General features: G+C 53.2%; 1 protein-coding gene across 4 annotated transcripts in view; it reads right to left on the reverse strand.

Moving 5' to 3' along the window:
• Positions 1–18,132, reverse strand: part of Vav2 (vav guanine nucleotide exchange factor 2) — a 176,305-nt gene that overhangs the window by 15,758 nt on the left and 142,415 nt on the right. For 3 of the 4 annotated variants that reach the window (XM_075985550.1, XM_075985549.1, XM_075985553.1), the window contains 10 exons: positions 15,150–15,249; positions 14,270–14,365; positions 13,672–13,740; positions 10,851–10,937; positions 8,808–8,893; positions 7,958–8,090; positions 5,572–5,681; positions 3,890–3,991; positions 3,444–3,532; positions 277–293 (listed from right to left, as the gene is read on the reverse strand). In XM_075985550.1, coding sequence (XP_075841665.1) covers positions 277–293; positions 3,444–3,532; positions 3,890–3,991; positions 5,572–5,681; positions 7,958–8,090; positions 8,808–8,893; positions 10,851–10,937; positions 13,672–13,740; positions 14,270–14,365; positions 15,150–15,249 — 889 coding nt within the window. Of the gene's footprint in view, positions 1–276; positions 294–3,439; positions 3,533–3,889; positions 3,992–5,571; positions 5,682–7,957; positions 8,091–8,807; positions 8,894–10,850; positions 10,938–13,671; positions 13,741–14,269; positions 14,366–15,149; positions 15,250–18,132 lie in introns of all 4 variants that reach the window. The other variant, XM_075985552.1, reaches the window with a different exon arrangement.

Here is an 18,132-nt window from a genome sequence, read left to right on the forward strand (position 1 = left end):
CCTGGATAACAACAGGGCTGGACTCTACAGCTTGCCAGAGACATGGTTCCTGCGCTATAATGACTTTGGTGACCTGTCCCTGTGGGCAAGCATGCTGTGTTGCAGAGGTGTAGCTACTGCTGGAGATCCCTCGGGAGTTAGAGTGGGTGAGCTGCTAGGAGACACCCCAGCTATCAGGCCTCCAGGAGGGAGCGGACAGACACACTTCTGTGCTGGGACAGACACACTTCCGTGCTGGCACAGCCCCAAAGAGTGAGTAGAGTTGGGAGCACTCACCGAGTCTGCAGAAGAACCTGCAAAGGAAGCAGAGCAGGGGTCAAAGTGGAAGTCTCGACAGAAAGGTGGCCTCCGCAGTGCACGCTCACAGCACAGGAGCGGCTGGCTAAACTGCAAGGGGCTCCCTTCAGAGCCCAATCAATCACAGAGCGCACAGAGACTCGTCCTCACACCCATGAAGGTCACCTTGACAGCAAGCTCTGAGTTCTAGCTCTAGGAAGCCATAGGGAACTCAGACTGGAAGTCATACCTGAGATAGCCTAGGCTTTTCTGCCTGGGCCAACTCTGAATGGTGGCAACTGGGCTCAGGGGGTAATTTCTTATTTATTTATTTATTTATTTCATTGTACAGTGTTCTGTCTGTGTGTATCCCTGCAGGTCAAAGAGGGTGCCAGATCTCATTACAGATGGTTGTGAGCCACCATGTGGTTGCTGGGAATTGAACTCAGGACCTCTGGAAGAGCAGTCAGTGTTCTTAACCTCTGAGCCATCTCTGCAGCCCTCTCAGGGGGCAATTTCTACACCTGGTTGGTGATACCGGCCATAGGTGTGTGATACAAAGGTGGGTGTGCAAAGGCTCCTGTTTCCCTCCTCCTAAAACACCCTGAAGTCGGACACTGGTCATTCAGTGGTCATGTGGGAGGGAGGACATCACCCAGCCATGGCTAGGCTGGGCTTCTACCTCAGCAGGAGTCAAAACAAGGGTCATGACAGCAAGGGTGTGTGTCTGGTGGGACCTCAATACCCCCAACTATTGTGGCTACAGATTTCTCTGGGAACATTTGACTCTTTCACAGACCCTTGGAACATGACAGTGGGTAGTCATGTCCCACAGGATGGCAGGATTTCCATGGCTCTCAGGAGGGGCTGGCATCTCCCTAGGAGTAGCAAGGCTCCCACATGGGTTACAAAGTCCATCTCCTTTGGTGGTGGTACTCTCATTGCTCACAGGGGAAAGCTGACCTGTTGTGGGATATTTGTACATGGTGCAAAGGTGCATTGTTGTGATTGGTGTAATAAAAAGCTGAACAGTCAATAGCTAGGCAGGAGGTGGAACTTCCGGGCAGAGGGAGAGAAATGGGGAAGAAGAATACAGGCGCGGAGGGGATGCCATAGAGACGTAGAACAAGAAAAACATGCAGAATGGGAGAGAGGTAAAAGCCATGTGGTAGGATGTAGATTAATAAAATTATGGGTTAATGTAAGTTATAAGAACTAGTGGGACAAGCCTAAGCTAACGGCCAGGACTTCGTAATTAATAAGCCGTTTCCGTGTTGCTATTTGGGAGCTGGCTGGTGGGGCAGGAAATGGCTCGTTAAACTGACCAATGCCAGAGGAGCACTGACCAAAGCATCAGAGCCAATCAGAGGGAAAGCAGCATCCCCTAGCAGAGGAGCGAGGGGACCATGGGTTCCACCCTCAAGGGAGTCACAAGGCCTGGCATAGTGTCAGATGCCAGCCAGGGGATGTGATGACAGGATACGGTCTCTGGAAGGACCCCACTGATGCCAGATGGAACAAAAGCCCCGGGAGACTAGGACCTGGCACGCGGGGATGCAAAAGTAAGGAAATGCCCACAGGGCTGCAGGTGCCCAAAGGAACTAGGACTGGGGTTTTCTTTCCTTTTCTTCACACTTCTCTACATTTTAAACTTTTCTAGGCAACAAGTATCTAATAATTAAGAGGTGGGGGAGGGTAACTCTAAAAATGTGTTTTCTAAAAAAGGAAAACTTAAAATGTGAGAAAACATTGCCTTCAGCTCTTTCTAGGGCTTTCGTTTGTTTATGTTGAGACAGGGTCTCATGTAGCCCAGGCCGACCCCAAATTCACTCTAGAACCAAGGATGTTTTTGTCCTGATTCTCCTGAGGGTACTTTACCAACTGAGCTACCCACACACAACCCACGCCTTTATCTTGGTAAGTTCATTAACTATGTTTCTTTTCTTCTCTTTTGTTGAGACAGAATTTCACCATGTAGTTTTGGCTGGCCTCTTAGAGATGCGTCTGTCTCTGCCTCCTGAGTGCTGGGATTAAAGGTGTGCACCACCACCACCCGCCCTAGCGTCCCCATTTTTTTCTATAATTAAGTTTGTTAACTTTTAGAATAGAATCACACACACACACACACACACACACACACACACACACACACACACACACAATGTATAATTAGGGCAGTTGCCTTGCATGAGGGGCTTATGGCCACAAGAGGGCGACATTGACAAAGTCAATGCCATTGCCAAGGCTTTTCTAGGGCTGATCTGGAGGTGGAACCTACTAACCCAGAGACCAAGGAGACATGCTCAGTAACAAGACAGTGACCCCCAGGACCCGGTCAAACACAAGAGGATTGGTTTCCACCATGAGGAGGGCAGGTGCAGGGTTGTCCCGCTAGAAGAAAATCCAGGCACTGCTCAGCCCTGGGACTGAGAGCAAGTTAGTCTCCTGCATGTGGTTCCTGTGTTGGCGCAGCCTGATACAACAGTACCTCCCCAGTGAATGGCGAGGATGGGGCTCCCATGTGAAGCACAGAGGATGGAGCCTGGCACTTAGCAGGTGCCACTACCTGTGCAGGGCTGTCCCTGGGACATGCTGCCAACATGCCAACTTCCTGCCAGAGGAAGTTTGGGGGTTGGCAAAGAACACTTCTAGCATGACTGAGACCCCAAGACAGATTTCACTCCAGCATCAGAGAAAAATACAACAAATGCCTAAGCTTGCTGCTCCCATCTGGAGCCACTGCTCGGTGAGGCGTGTATTCAGCCGTTCCACTAACCAAGCTGTGATGGCCAGGACACTCCCGGAGAAAGAACCAGGAGTGAGAGCCAGTTATGATGGGGATTTATGGTGGGAATCCCCACATTCCTGCTGAGAACATCCTGTGCCTTTTGTTGATGTGGGTCAAAGGGAGCATGAACTTACTTCCGGGATGGACCAGAGGTGCAGTAGGTGCAGGGGGAAAAGTCACAAGAGGCTTGGAAAGGAACCACTCCCAGCTATGGCTTTTGATAACCACCCCCCAGCCAAGTAGCTTCACATCTTGGCCTCATTTGACCCCCCTCCTAAGGCACAGAACTGTCACGGGGTGAAAGGCAGTGTGATCAAGGGGTCCCTGCGATCGGGGCACTGTCAGTGGGGCACGTGCCCATGCACGGGTGGGTACTCACTGATCTTGCAGGGGGGCATCACCTCCAGGCACTCCTTGTGTGCGCCGACGCCACATCTGGTGCACAGGTAACCCTGGTAGAAGGTACCCCTGTGTGGGGGAGGGTGGGAGGTGAGATGGGGGTGCAGCTCTCTGCTCCCTCAGCCAGTCATCATCCTGGTCAAAACCTATCAGTCTACCTGGAGATCTGCTTTAGAGCATCCACGCCCCCAAAGCACCTGCTGTCCCCTGGCACCTCGCTCCACGGTCCCCAGTGGGGGCAAACCCTCTGCTGGACCCAATACTCCAACAGCCCTGGTTGCTGACCCCTACTGATTACCTCCCTGGTTCTTGGAGGCATCCTATGGGATTAAGGGGGGCGGTCAGGTGCCATGGTGTCATAGGGCAGCTCAGCAGAGTGCCCTGGAGGCCAGGGAGGCTGTGGGTAGACGGGCAGAAGAGACCTACCTGAGGAACATCCTGCAGGCTTTGCAGTTAGTGGTCTTGTCAAAAGTGTACATCTGGAAGCTGTGGTGATTGGCATTGGCTTTGTCCGGCTTGATGTTTGACCTGGTGGAAGGAGAGAGTAGGCACTCCATGCCCAGGCTGCCTGAGCCCATGAATACAAGGACAACCACTTGAGGACCCAGGCTGCACACACCAGCAGCCTGTATTTCAGCCTGGGTCTCCCCACACACGTCAGGGGAAAGGGTAGAAGAACATGGGGGGTGGGGAGCGGGGCTCTTAACTACACCATGCTGGCCCGAGAGTGCCTGCTGGGCGAGGCAGAAGGGTATTGAAAATGGCCCTGGAGAGTCAAACTTAGCTTGCATTGCTGCTCTCCTTGTCCACTGTTTTCCTCTCTGAGGTTTTACCCACAATCCAATGTGGACTGAAAACCTTACATGGAAAATTCCAGAACCAAGCAGCTCACGGGTTTTTGCTCCTGTTGTGAGTAACATGAGAAAATCTCTCTAACCCAGGACATTGGCTATCCTCTGCCACTGCATCCGTGCTGTGGGAGCTATCCACCTGTTAGCAGCCACTTGGTGACCGTCTGGTAGCAAATCAACTGTCACAAACACACAGGACTTGCAGTCACTGTATTCTACTCACCACTGGTCCCTGTGCAAGCACAGTGATTTCATTATAACCGGGTGTATAAGGGTCTAATAACCGGTTCTCAGTTCTTAGCTGTACTGATGTACGCAATGCATCCTACCATGGTTCTGCACACCGACGACATTGTGTACCCATAAGGCTTGGTGCTACTTTGGTTTCAGGCACTTGGTGGTGGTCATGGACTGTGCCCCACGGATGGCAGGGTAAATACACTCAGGTTTACACTTCCCAGTGTAAATGCTTATTTGCACAAACGTGGAACTAATGACTAGCTCATGATCACACCCCAAGGCCACATTCACTGCATCCTCTCCACCATCAGACTTGAGAAGGCAGGACAGACAGACAGACAGACAAGGAGGGAGAGGCGTGCACGAGGAGGGTGCTCACACACAGGCATTCTTCAACTTCTGTGAATACTTGAGACTGCTTCAATACCTCCCCGCACAATGCTGGGAGGAGAAGCCCAACCCGTGGAAACTGAGGGGCAGAGAGTCCCGGGGCTCTCACAGTCTGGACACAAGCCAGCAGGCAGCCACCGCCCAGGGTACCAGCCTGATGCAGCTGCCTTGACCTCACTCTGGTATCTGTATCTCACCATGTGGGAAGCCTAGGGGAGTGGTATCCTCCCCAGAAGTCCCCAAGTCTGGCTGCTGTAGGGTCAAGCATAATCACCACACCCACCCTTCTGCCCTCCACCTGTTTTCTCTGCTCTGTGTGTTGGGGTGCCCCTTCAACCTCATGGGACACTGTCCTGAGACAGAGTTCCAGGTGTCTCCCTTCACCAGTTACCACCTAGCTGTTAAGCGGGAGGCTCAGCCTCCACGGTGGTGAGACCCATCTAGCAGGAACCTGATGCCACCTGAGACATCTGGGAGACAGAGAGCTAGGGCCTGCCGAGGTGGCTGGTGTCCCATGGGGAAGGAGCTTGTTTCAGGCTGAGCATCAGAACCACCTCCCACTACTGCTCGCCTGAGAGGGTCAGCAGGACAGAATCAATAGGCCAGAGGATCCTGCCCTAAACTCACATGGCCATCTCGAACTGCTCCATCCACTTCCGCTTCATGTCCTCCGTCTTGCAGAAGAACTGGAAGCCTTGCTTTCCTTGGAGGTGAATCAGGTAGAAGCCATAGGACCACTGTAGGGACAGAGGCATGCTGGCAGCTGGCATGGCTTTGTGGGGGCAGAAGCATGCCGGCAGCCGGCATGGTTTTGGACACTACCGCCTGGTATACACAAGTTCTCTTTCTGGCACTGTATGTGTATGTATGTTCTTAACATGCCTGTGTATAACATGCTCTTATGTAACATACACTCTTGCCTGGTTGCGCGTGTGCATGTGTAGCCCCTCCCACATGTGAGAATGTCACTGCACTGTGCTCTTTCCCGAGCAGGCCAGGGGGCTCTCGTGTATGAACGTACATAGGAACTTGTGCCTGTACATGTGACTGGCCTTGTGATCACGTACACATGTGCCTTCCTGTGTAAACATGCATGTATGCACTGTGCCTGTGTGCATACATGTGCATGGCTACTTGTTCCTGTTCCTGGATATGGAAGTGTCCATATAGGGATACCCAAGCCTGTGTATGGGTGTCTATTGCTCCTTTAACATGTGTGTACATCACATATGCATGTGTTTGGACCTGTAGACCATGCTCTGCACATGGACCCCCATGCACAGGTGTGTAGGTAGTGCTGTGTGCACACATATGCATGTATGTATGTGTACAAGAGTCCTGTTGTGCTCATAGGCATGTATGTGGGGGCTCTGCTGTGTGCATATGTGAATATGTATCCTGCTGTGTAAACATGTATGCATATGGGCACTACTGTGCCCATGCATATGTGTGCATGTATGCTGCAACCCTGCTGTGCATGTATGTATATATGTGTGGGTGTGGCAGCCCATGCTCAGGTCCCACCCTCTAGCAGGATAGCCTACCCTTCTCCCACCCCTTCATGGGGCACTTCCACCCAAATCCCTGCTGTCCTAGGGACTCCCCAGGAACCGTTCTCAGGAGCCAACTTACTGCCCTTCCACAGCCCCACCTACTCACTTTCACTTCGGGGGGGGGGGGGGGAACCAATAGGAAAAACAAAGGCTGGGACCAGATGTTTGAGGGTCTGACCAATCCGAGCAACCCAGCAGCTTGCCCCACCCACTGGCCTGGCTAATACTCCAGGCTTAAGAAAGGGGCTTCCAAAGGGCCCAGGTAAAGTGTGGTCTAGTCTAGAAGTGGAGAGATGGAGAGAAGAAGAGAGGGGAGGAACATGGGGAAGGAAAAAGGGGGGAAGAGAGGAGGATGGTGCAGAGCAGAGGTCAGGAAGCCTGAAAGCCTGGCCTGCCAGTGCTCAGTGACCCCTGACCTTCACCTCCCAGGAAGGAGAGCAGGTGGGCTTCCAGGTCACACCTTCTGCAAATCTTTGGCCACAAACATGTGTCACTATCATGATTAAGATGCAAAGGAAGGAGGGGGAGGGAAGAGCCATGGTTTACGCAGGCCCAGGGAGCCCCAAACCCACAAGTTTGGAAGGGCCAGCATCAGACAGCACTGGGGAAGGAGAGGGAGGAGAGCACCAGGGGCTTACCATCTTCCCATGAGACTAGGGAGCATGAAGAGGAAAGGAAAGGGGGAGATAGGTCATTAAGAGGCTCGGCCGGCCCTGGATGTACTGCAGTCTGAGGCGACCGATAGCCCCAGATGTTAAGGCCCCACCTCTGTCAAGCACTCTGGGCTGTTCTCCCCAAAGCCCCAAGCTTGGAAAGTGGCCCTGGTCACTGCCTCTTGCGTCAGACACCAGGGCTAAGAGAAGCTTGTGCACGGCGGGCCTGCACCCAGTGTGGGGACTTGCAGAAGGTCAGAGCCTTTAGCAGCTGGGCTCCCATCCCTAACCCAGCCCGGGTTATGCACAAAAGGTGCTGTGTTTGGAAGTCTCCGAGAAACAAGACTGAAGCAAGCCAGTCTGCCGTCCATCCCATCCCCTCCCGGCCACAGCCACAACCACAATGCCCATGGCTCCACCCCCTTGTGACCGCAGTCCCTCTTCCTGCAGGCCTAGTCCACTGGATTGCAGAGTCTGACAAACCACAAACCAGCCCCCAACAGGCAGAGCAGGAATGGAGGAGGAAAGGCCTGCTCGTTACAAGACACAATGAGGGATTCGAGTCAGGTCCACTAAGGCTAAAAGTCAAGGTTGAGAGCTAGGCTCTTACTGGTACCTAAGTAAGGCTCCTCCCTCTGTCTGGCGACCTGGAGTCCTAAGGGTGTCCACCACCCACCACGGGAACCATCTGTCACAGTCACAGTGGCAAAGGGAGGACAGTCTTCCTGCAAGGCTACCTCACACACACTAGATGTGGTCTCCCTGGAGTCGGGACGCCATGCTTGCCCTCTCCAGATCTGGACCCACCTTCTTGATGTCCTTGTTGTGCATAGGGTCATCAGTCATCTTGTGGAAGAGCAGCTCGATGACCTCCTTCAGCTCGTAGCTGTAGCCCTTCCGCTTACACACAATGACCACCTTGTCAAACAGGAACAGGTACCTGGCCAGACAGCACATCGAGTGTCAGGACAGCCATGCCGTGTCTGGTATCCCCACCCAATGCCAGCCAGCTGTCCCGGAGGTCACTCAGCGTCAGACCAACAAGACCACGGCCTGCCCGTGCTGTCTACTCTCCAAGGTGAAGTCCACCCTTCTGCCAGGTCAGCCAGGTACAGTGACTCTTGGTCAGGACTCTACTGTCTCCATAAGGCCTCTCAGTGCCACCTCCATGCAGAAGGTCCTCGACCCTCTATCTTGACCTCCCTTGGAGCACTGTTCAAATGCCACAGCCAATTCTCTCTTCTGTGCCCCCAGGACCCAAATCTGCTGTGACCCCAGCCCTCACAGATGCCTGGCTTATCCCGACTTCTCCACCACCTGCTATCTGCTCCCAGAGGACACTAGGCAGGGAGCGTGCATGGCCTCACGGCCCCTCAGTCAGAGCTCCCTGAAGATTGCGAGCTGGAGGGCAGACCTCTCTACCGCCCACCTTTGACTGTCTCCCAGCCCCGCATTGTGGCCATCACAGGCGGGACAGTCCCTTTGCATGTGGCCTCTGCTGACTGATATGTCAGGCATACAGAGGCTTGTGTAGGGATTACGTCATTAAACAGAAATACATAAAGCCTGTTGCACCATTATTCCTCCCTCAGGAAGGTCTGGGAGTGGGGTTCCTGAGCCAGAGGGTCAGCTCGGGTTGGGGTCCCACCCTGCTCACCTGTCTTGCTTAGTGTGGTTGACTATGGACCGGACTTTCAGCTCCCCATCAATCTTCGGCCTCCCAAATTCCTCCAGCTTCACTTGCTGGGAAAGGCAATGACCGTTAGCCCGCGGGCAGGTGACCTCTGCTTTACTAGACAGGGAGACAAGTGTGCATGCCCAGGGCAGGATGGCAAGACCCAAAAAAATGTGCCAATGGTGACTGGGCGGGACGAGGTAGCCCGAGGCCATTATGGGCCTGAGCCAAGCCTATCTCCTCCTAGGGGGCCACAATGGGGACTCCCTTGAGCTCTGGAAACAAAGGGCAATTGATGGCCTGGCCATGATCACAAGTAGCTGCTGTGTAGAAACCAGGGCTGCAGGAAAAGTCAGAGGTCCAGCCCTAAGAAGCTAATAAAGAAAGCAAGCGGTAGCCATAGGCTGGGTTCCGGCCACGGGTTTATCCTCTACAGGAAGCAACGCTGTGCCCAGCCCTGCGACCACCTGGCTGTGAAGACTCCATTTCTAGTGCTGCTTGGACTACGTAATCTGTACTGTCATCCGAGGAGATCTGCCTCTCTCCGCCATCCTCTGTGTGACAGAGAGGGCAAGTTCCCGCGGGGCATGGCTATGCCTGAGGAGGACCAAATGAGCACAACTCCCCAGTCTCCTGCACTTCCTGAAAGCTCCTAGGGCTGGTTTCAGTGTGACACAGGCTGGTCTAGGCATGACACAGGGTGGGGGGTCACATCTGCTGGGGGACTCTGCCACGTGTCTTGGTCCCATCAATCAGGACATAAAACTCCAGACGCCTTTACCTGGAGACAGCGCCAAGGCTGCATGCCAGGTAGTAGAGTCATGTCCCAGGAACACCAACATTCACGGACCATTGTTCTTTTTGAGACAAGGCCTGTTGTATCCCAGACTGGCCTGGAAGTTGCTATGTAGTCGGGGACAACTCTGGTCCTTCTGCTTCCCCACCCTATACCCTCCCCCATTTCCCCACCCTGTGCTGAATTACAGTTAATGTCCCCAAGTCCAGTTTATTAAGGGCCCTGTGCGTGAGAGGCAAGCACGCTGCCAGCTAAACTGTACCCGCAATCCTCTCCTCATTTAAGGAACGAACACCAATCACGCTCCCCTGTATACAAAGCAACTGTCACTGTGTGGGGGCTAGAAAGCAAGGATGAGCAGTGAGGGGCCTGGACCCCACAAATGCTCATGCCTTAGGCCACACCCACGCCGGGAGATGCACAGGGACATCGTGGGGGAATCAGAACACTGCTTGGCAATTTCTGCCACTCTCTGGCTGGCGGTATGGCCTGGATGTCTCCTGATGAACCAGGCCCGCAGAGGGCTCCTCTATAGGTGAAGACGAGCATGCCAATCAAGATACCATGGTTCCCCACGCTCATGAGAGTGAAAAGTCACCAGGAAATGTTTATGACAAAACCATGGTTCTGTGTCAAGGTGACTCTGGTGAACAGCATTGGAGGTGCAGTCATCACTTGGAGCCAAGGGTGCTACCGCAAGGGGCAAGGACAGGCTTAGGTTCTCCTAATGCAGAAGACTGTAGCACAGAGAGCTAGATCCAACACGGGCCAAGGATGCTTGAGTCCCAAAGCAGTTCATCACTTCTCCGCAGGCAACCTCCAGTTTTTTGTTTTTGTTTTTTGAGACAGGGTTTCTCAGTTTAGCGTTGACTGTCCCGGAATTCTCTCTGTAGACCAGGCTGGCCTCGAACTCACAGAGATCTGCCTGCCTCTGCCTCCCGAGTACTGGGATTAAGGATGTGTGCTTCACCACCGCCTGGCCCCAGTCAGCCTCTGAAGGACTGGGCTAGAGAGTGCCAGCCTTGCCTGGAGCTCCCAGAGGAGGGGAGATGACTGCTGTCCCACTCCCAAACTAAACCCTGTCAATGGTCCACCTGAGGATGGGGAGACTGATGGGGGAAGGGTGGATCACAGATCGGGCAAAGCCTCCTGTCTCAGGCGGCCACAGCCACGCCAGGCTTCACAGGCGGCCGCTATGGTGAGCGTAGGTGGAGGGGTCACCTGCTTACCAGGTTTTCTATGGAGCACTGGAACTCGCTGATCTTCTTCAAGGTCTCTTTGTCCCGTTTCACTTCGTTGATGTACATGGCCAAGTCCTGGAAATTAAGACAGGGTCAGTGAACTCCAAGCCCCCGCCCTGCCCAGTTGGCCATTTCATATCCCTTCCTCCATCTAGCCTGGGCAGCTGAAACTCCAGGCCATGGTATTCCCATGCTTATTCAGAAGCACCACACACAGGTGTCAAAGGAGGAAACCAAAACTGAGAATATAACATTTGGACCCCGGACTGCAGACCGCACTGGGGAGGGTGCTAGCAGCCCCCAATCCAGCCTCCTGACAAAACTTTTTTCTCACTCAACAGGCCTTCTAAGTCAGAATGGAGAAGCAACCCAGCATGACTAGGCCACAGTGGGTCAGACTGTCTAGACCTACACACCTTTCTTCTCTGCTCTTACGAAACCCCAGCCTCACCTCTCCTGAAGAGTCTGGGTATTCTGTAAGTGGCCTGGGAGAACAGGGTCCCTATATGATGCTGCAATCCTCCAGTTGGCCACCAGGGGGAAGTGCTTACTTTGTTTCAGAAAGTTTGCAATGGCCTGGAAACCATGCCCAGTGATGGCTGGGACAGTACAGCAATGATCCTGCCCAGAAAGCAAAGCAGAGAGGAAATTCCCAAAACACAGGAGCCAGGCCCATATCCTGGAGCCAGTTCCTACCTCCTGCATGGCCTCGCATGCTTCTGGGGGTCACTTCAAAGGCCACACCCCAAGCCTCACTGAACCTGGCAGGGCTGAAGCTCCCTCCTGTCCAACACTGTAGGCATTTTTGTAAAGGATGGTTTTTATTCTGAATCAACAGCAGGGACAGAATCTGAGCATGCGTGGCCCTGTGCACACCTGGCTGGATACACAGAAGTGCATGTCTGGGAGGAGATTCCCTCAGAGACAGATATTAGAGCCCCAGAGGCAGGGCGGCCAACGAGCAAAGGACATAGCCTTGCAGTGAGGGTGCATTGCCACCCTGTAGGAAACCCAGCTCCGGGGCAGTGACAGCTCAGACACTGGCTGAATGAGGATTTTCTGCCTGACACTGGGGACATAAAGGCTTTTAGATTCCCTGTATTGGTTTTTATAGAGGACATGTCAATTGAATAATTGCCTCAATCACACTGTCTTGGGGGTCACATCTGTGGGAGATTGTCTTGATTGATGACTGAGGTGAGATTGCACAGCCCACTGTGGGCAGCACCATCCCTAGACAGGGGGGCTACGTAAGAAGGCTAGCGAAGCAATCCAGAGGGAGTCAGTAAGCAGCCTTCCTCCTGTGGTGTCTGCTCCACGTTCCTGCTAGAGTTCCTGCCCCTGACTTCCCTTCATGATGAACTGTGACCTGGAAGTGTAATCTAAAATAAACCCTTTCTTCCCCTAAGTTGCTTTGGGTTGTGCTATTTATCGCAGCGGCAGAGAGCAAACCAGGACACCTCTCAAACACTGAAGTCGTAAGAGCTGACTCAATGACATGGAGAACACAGAAGTCACATGTTCTCTGTGGAATGCCAGGGGCTGCACTCAGGGTTCCTGAGTTGTGGGCTGGCAACTGAACAATGGAGGGATGGAATGTGTGGTCAGGCTGGGGCTCAGGGTGCACCTGCAGCCACGGATTACGTGTCCCAGGAATGAGTAACTGACATGGTCCCTCTGCTGCCGTGGCAGGTGACCTCGGTTCCCCAGGGGAGCCAGCAAAAGATCCCTGCATCTGTCATGACCCCCATGCTCAAGTACACCCCAAACTGGCACCAACTTCTGCAGCTGCATGAGGCCTGCTCACTGAGAGCTCCAGGCAGCTGGAGATACAGCATCCTCCTCGCTGAGCCGGGCAGCTGCGTGAGAGACAGGCTGCAGCTTCTCCCTCTTCAAATGAGGGAGAGGAAGAGCTCCAGGGCCCAGAGGATTCCTCAGGGACAGGTGTCAGATGTCAAGGCTGCAACTAACTTGCTTCTACCACACAGAGGGACCTAGCCTGTGTGGGGCGTTATAGTTGGCCTCAGACACAAGTGACCATGAGAAGCACAGGTACGGCTGGGGGTAGCCTGACAGTCTCTGGACTAAGGGGTCTGGAAGGTGACTTTCTTGGGCAGTGTCAAGTTGATGGCAAGGATGGATGAGTGGGATATGGACAGGTTAACGAGGAAGGGGACATGGCCTGAGCAGATCCCTTGGGGGTGGGAAAGAACAGAGCATGCCTGGGAACCTGGGGATTTCCTGTTACCCACATCTTCAGTGACCCTGTGATGTGAAAGTCCTAAGAACAAGGGGAAGGGTTAGGCCTGATTCAGAGAGCAACAGGAGCCACAAAGGTTTCTGAGCAGGACAGTGATGTGTGCCGAGCTTCAGAGGGCAGCAGGGTGTCGTAACAAGACAGACAATGGAGAAATGGCGTCCCTGAAGCCAGTACGTGGAAAGGAACCTTCAAGAAAGTGGCAGAAGAACAGGGCACAGAACAAATCTTCAGCAGGAGAAGCCACAGAGGAAAGGAGGGAACTCCAGGAATAGAGCTGGCTCCTGAAAACCACTGCAGGCTCCAGGGGACACACAGGAGTTGGAGACAGGGGCAACTACTGGCAAGAGAAGCTGGGGACTTTGGACGCATGGAAAAAGCACCTAGCCTGTAGCTTCCTCCACTATCACGTGACTCTCACCCCACCCCTAGTGTCCTGCCTCTGTTTCCACGGGCGAATAAATGTTCCCCATTGCCAAGGAGCTCAGTCTGGAGCCAGGAACATAGACACACTGATCTGAGTGCTTCCCAGCTCTGCCTCAATTTACCGACCTGCATGGCTTCCAACGCTTCTTTCAGCTGCTGTCTTTCTGGCCGGTCAGCAGAATGGCTCAGGAGTTCCTAGGGGAGTGAGAGGAGACCCAAGGTCAGTCCTCAGGATTCCAGCCCTGCCCGTCCCTGTCCCTACCCAGTGCAAGGTGTGCACACAGCAAGACCCTCAGGACAAAAATCACCCACTAGCATGGATGAAGGTCCATCTGTCCAACTCCAGCAGACATGGACCCCTGACACAGTGGACACCTCTGCCAGGAAGACTCAAGCAACCAACCACTGAAGCTCTCGTGCTCCTGGTCTGAGGGTGTCTTCTATCTCTTCCCACTTTCCTGACCCTCTGACTTGTTCTAGTCATAATTATCCTTCCGGGTGCCTTGATACCCTGCCGTGGTGTGTACTGAGTAGAGTCCTTCACCAGCCTTGATACCCTTTCATGGTGTGCACTGAGCAGAGTCCTTCATCAGCCATGATACCCTGTCATGGTGTGTACGAGCAGAGTCCTTCATCGGCCTCTGTTTCACCCTGTCTAAGGGCCAAAGCCCATGCCACCAGGCCCATGTGACACCGGGCACAGCGAGCAGCCTGATGGCCTCACCTTGAGCAGCAGGTGATACTTGAGCACCCGTTGCATGGGCACCACCAGCAGATCTTGCAGCTTGAACTTGCCATCCTGGACCTTGAGCGTGCACTCCTGGTATGGGAGAGCAGTGAGTGGATGAGGGGTACCCTCGCTGGGAGAACCCGTCTCCACCGCCAGCCACATAGAGAAAGCGCCCTCAGCCCTGGACTCTCGGACCTCTAGAATATGTGTCAGATGGGTGTCATAGCATGTGAGCAGGCCATACCATACCACTCCTTATATCCTAACACATGCTGGGACCCTGGTATCTGAGGCAGCCCTTTGTCCAACAGAGCCTGGTGGGGCCAGGACTTGTAGAACATGGCCTATGTGGACCTGCCATCTGCTCCATGAGAAGCCAAGTTGGGGTGGGGTGGGGGCTCACACAAAGCTGTGAGATCACTTAGGGTCCCCTGGGATGCCTGGATAGGAGGAACAAGCATTGCATGCCACCAGCACTCAAGCTGGAGCTCTGAAGACAGAGCTTTCCAGACTACACAGGATAGCGACACTGGGGTGAGGAAGAGCCACTCAAGGGAGAAAGAAGCTGGTAAAGGCAGATAAAATGGGGCGAGGGAAGGAGGCCCAATGTATCAAGCAAGTCACCTAGGTCCCATCAAAGACCCTGGGATCAGCAGAGGCTAGGGTCAAGTGTCACTCATTGAGACAGACTTGTCCAGGCCTCCACAGACAAAAGGCTCAGGTTGTGTTCTAGCTTGGTCCATGTATTCTGGAAGTCACCAAACAAAGTGGGGGGGGGGCACAAAGCCAAAGATGGCTATTGAGGGAAGCTGGTGTGTTTCTTGGGCCTGAGCAGCCAGCTGTGCCAGGCCAGGGTACTGGGATGCCCTGTTACCTCTACTTTCAGCCTGAAGTCCTCCCGGCTGGCAAGAAGCTGGTTCAGCGTGCTCTGAGCATGCTCCATGTGGCTGCAGTACTCTCCGTAGATCAGGAGCCTGGGGAGGGGACAGCAACATGTAAATGGTGCCACACACACGGGCACAGATCAAGTAAGATACCTGCATCTGCTAGGAGCCTGAACACACGTGCACCATGCATGCCTAAGATACTTGCAGCTGCAATGCCCTGACTCCCTCCCAGGCAGGTTGGAGAGCCTCAGGGTCACTGCCTCACATGGCTCTGCCCCCTCGGCCCCTTCTATTTTCTCCTCATTCTCTACATGACCAGGTTAGGAGAAGGAGTCCCAAAAACATCAGCCAAGGGCACCTCCTGCAAGCCTACTTCAAGCCATGACCCATGGTTCTACCTCCATTCTGGAGAGAAATGCCTCCTGGGGCTCTCAGCTTGCCTCCAAGGCTAGCATGGGGGCTGTTCATTGCTCAAGCGCATCCTTGAGGCCATGTAAAATGGAGGTGGCCACTGGTGCTTCTGCAGGGGGGTCAGTGGCTGCATTCAGAAGAGATGCAAGGCCTGTGCCCAGGCAGAAGCAACAGGGTCCAGCAGCCCTAGCCAGCCCTTTTCGTCTTCTGCTGTCCCCTGCTCCCCTCCTTGCCATGCCCCACCAGGTCACCATCTCCCCATGCCCCACCATGTCACCATCTCCCCATGCTATTCAGATGATCTTTTTCCTCCATATATTGTTCCCTTCTTTGTCCCCATCTGGGCCTGTATATTTACCTCAGGGGTGACATCTCTGTAGCTCAGAACCCCTGAACTTTCAGGAAAAGAGGGCAGCTACCTGGCAACTCCCTCCCCAGGTCCTCATGCCCTGACCAAACAGGAGACGGTAAGAGGAGACTATCCCAGGTGACAATGTTACCAAGGAATAGCAGGATGGTGGCCACCCCCCCACTAGACCACCACTCCCTCAATGACAGTGCTACAGGTCCATTCTTCAAACAGTCACCCAAGGTTACTGAAGCCCCAGTGAACTGCCTGTGACAGCAGCTGAGGCCAGTCTGGCAGAGTCATACAGGGGCTTACTGGGGGAGGCTGGGCTTACTCTTGGTGTTCCAGACCCACCCTATCCCATCCCAGCATATATCAGGGAGTACTGTGTCAAGGACCCCTGGATTCTCCCTAGTCTGGTTCTAATGACCATGCAACAGTCACTGTCCACTAGGACTCTTATTCCTCTTAGGCAGCAGGCACGGGGCTGAGGCAGCTGGCTAGACTTCTTGCAGGAGCCACTCGGGAAGAAGCAATTGATGTGGCTCCTGGGGTGACCAGGCTCTGCCACATGGGCAGCTCTAGGCAAGTCTCTTGTCCCTAGTGTGCTGGTTAAAATGAGCATGCCCCCCCTCAAACCCATAGGCTGATAGGCTTGACTACTTGGTCCCCAGTTGGTGGAACTGTTTGGGAAGGATGAGGTAAGTGTGGCCTTGTTGTGTTGGGGAAAGTGTGTCACTAGGGGTGAGCTTTGTGTCCTGATGTTTGCTCTACCTTTTACTGGAGGGTTTAGATGTGAGTTAGTGGCTGCTACTGCCACCATGATGTTGCTCCACCACTGCTATAGTTTGGGTAAGGATGACACTCATAGGCTCATATATTTGTAGCCTTGGTCATCAGAGAGTGTCATTAATTGAGAAGGATTAGGAGGTGAGGCCTTGGAGGAAGTGAGTCACTGGGGGTGGGCTTTGAGGTAGGCCAGGCCCAGTGGTTCTTCCTGTTGCCTGCGAATCCAGAAATAGAACTCTATTATTTCTCCAGAACCATGTCTACCTGCATGCCACCGTGCTCCCTGCCATAATGATAATGGACTAAACTTCTGATAAGTTTACATGCTTCAATAAGCTCTAATTACGTGCTTTATTTTATAAGAGTTACCTTGGTCACAGTGTCTTTTCACGGCAACAGAATAGTGAACAAGACATAGTGAACTCTAACCCTCTGGGAAACATAAGTCTAATTCAACACTTTCTTTGCTGGCTTGACAAGTATGACTGTGGCAGGGCTCAGTGCTCCACCCAAAGAACACCAAAAGGCTTTTGGTGCTACCTATCCCAACAGATGCATGCCCGCAGTCCCAGCAGAAGCAGGAGAAAAGCTGCAGGCTTCGAAGGGGGTTGGGATGAATGTAGCTCAGAGGTTGAGAGCTTGCTTAGCACATGTAAGGGGTGGGGGAGTGAGTCTCATACTGTTTTGGGACAATGGTCTCCTACCCTGTAAAGATTTGTCACTTGTATTGGCTCAATAAAATGCTGATTGGCCAGTAGTTATAGGTTGGTGACCAGAATAGGAGAATTCTGGGAAGAGGAAAGGCTGAGTCTGTAGTTGTCACCCAGATGCAGAGGACGCAAGATGAGAATGCCTCACTGATAAAAGGTATCAAGCCACATGGCTGACACAGACAAGGGTTATGGGTTAATGTAAGTTATAAGAGTTAATAAGAAGCCTGAGCTAATAGGCCAACCAGTTTATAATTAAAGTAGGCCTCTGTGTGTTTCTTTGGGACTGAAGGGCTGTGGGACTGAACAGGACAGAAATCCTGTGTCTCATACAGTGTGCATAGCCCTGTGCTGTCACCTTGAGGGGCTCCACCCATTCCACTGCCTATGCTCAGTTCAGGAATCACCACACCTTGCTATTCTGATGTTGAAACCTTAGATACAGCAATCAGGGGCTTTCCTGCAGACTCTCCTCTGACCCTCTGTCCATGTACAGACTCTAAAGACAGTCTTACTGTTCCTCAAAACTAAACAAATGGCTCATTCTGAGAGAGACAGAGGAAGTTGGCTATGGAAGTAAGAGTGAGCAGGCCTACATCATAACCAGCAGCACTTAGTACTACTAAGAAAAATATCGGCCCTGGAGAGGTGGCTCAGAGGTCAAAAATATTTCCAGGTCTTTGCAGAGGGCTTGTTTTTGGTTCCTGAAAC

This window comes from Microtus pennsylvanicus, chromosome 9, assembly GCF_037038515.1.
Source record: "Microtus pennsylvanicus isolate mMicPen1 chromosome 9, mMicPen1.hap1, whole genome shotgun sequence".
In the NCBI taxonomy this organism is placed as follows: domain Eukaryota; kingdom Metazoa; phylum Chordata; class Mammalia; order Rodentia; family Cricetidae; genus Microtus; species Microtus pennsylvanicus.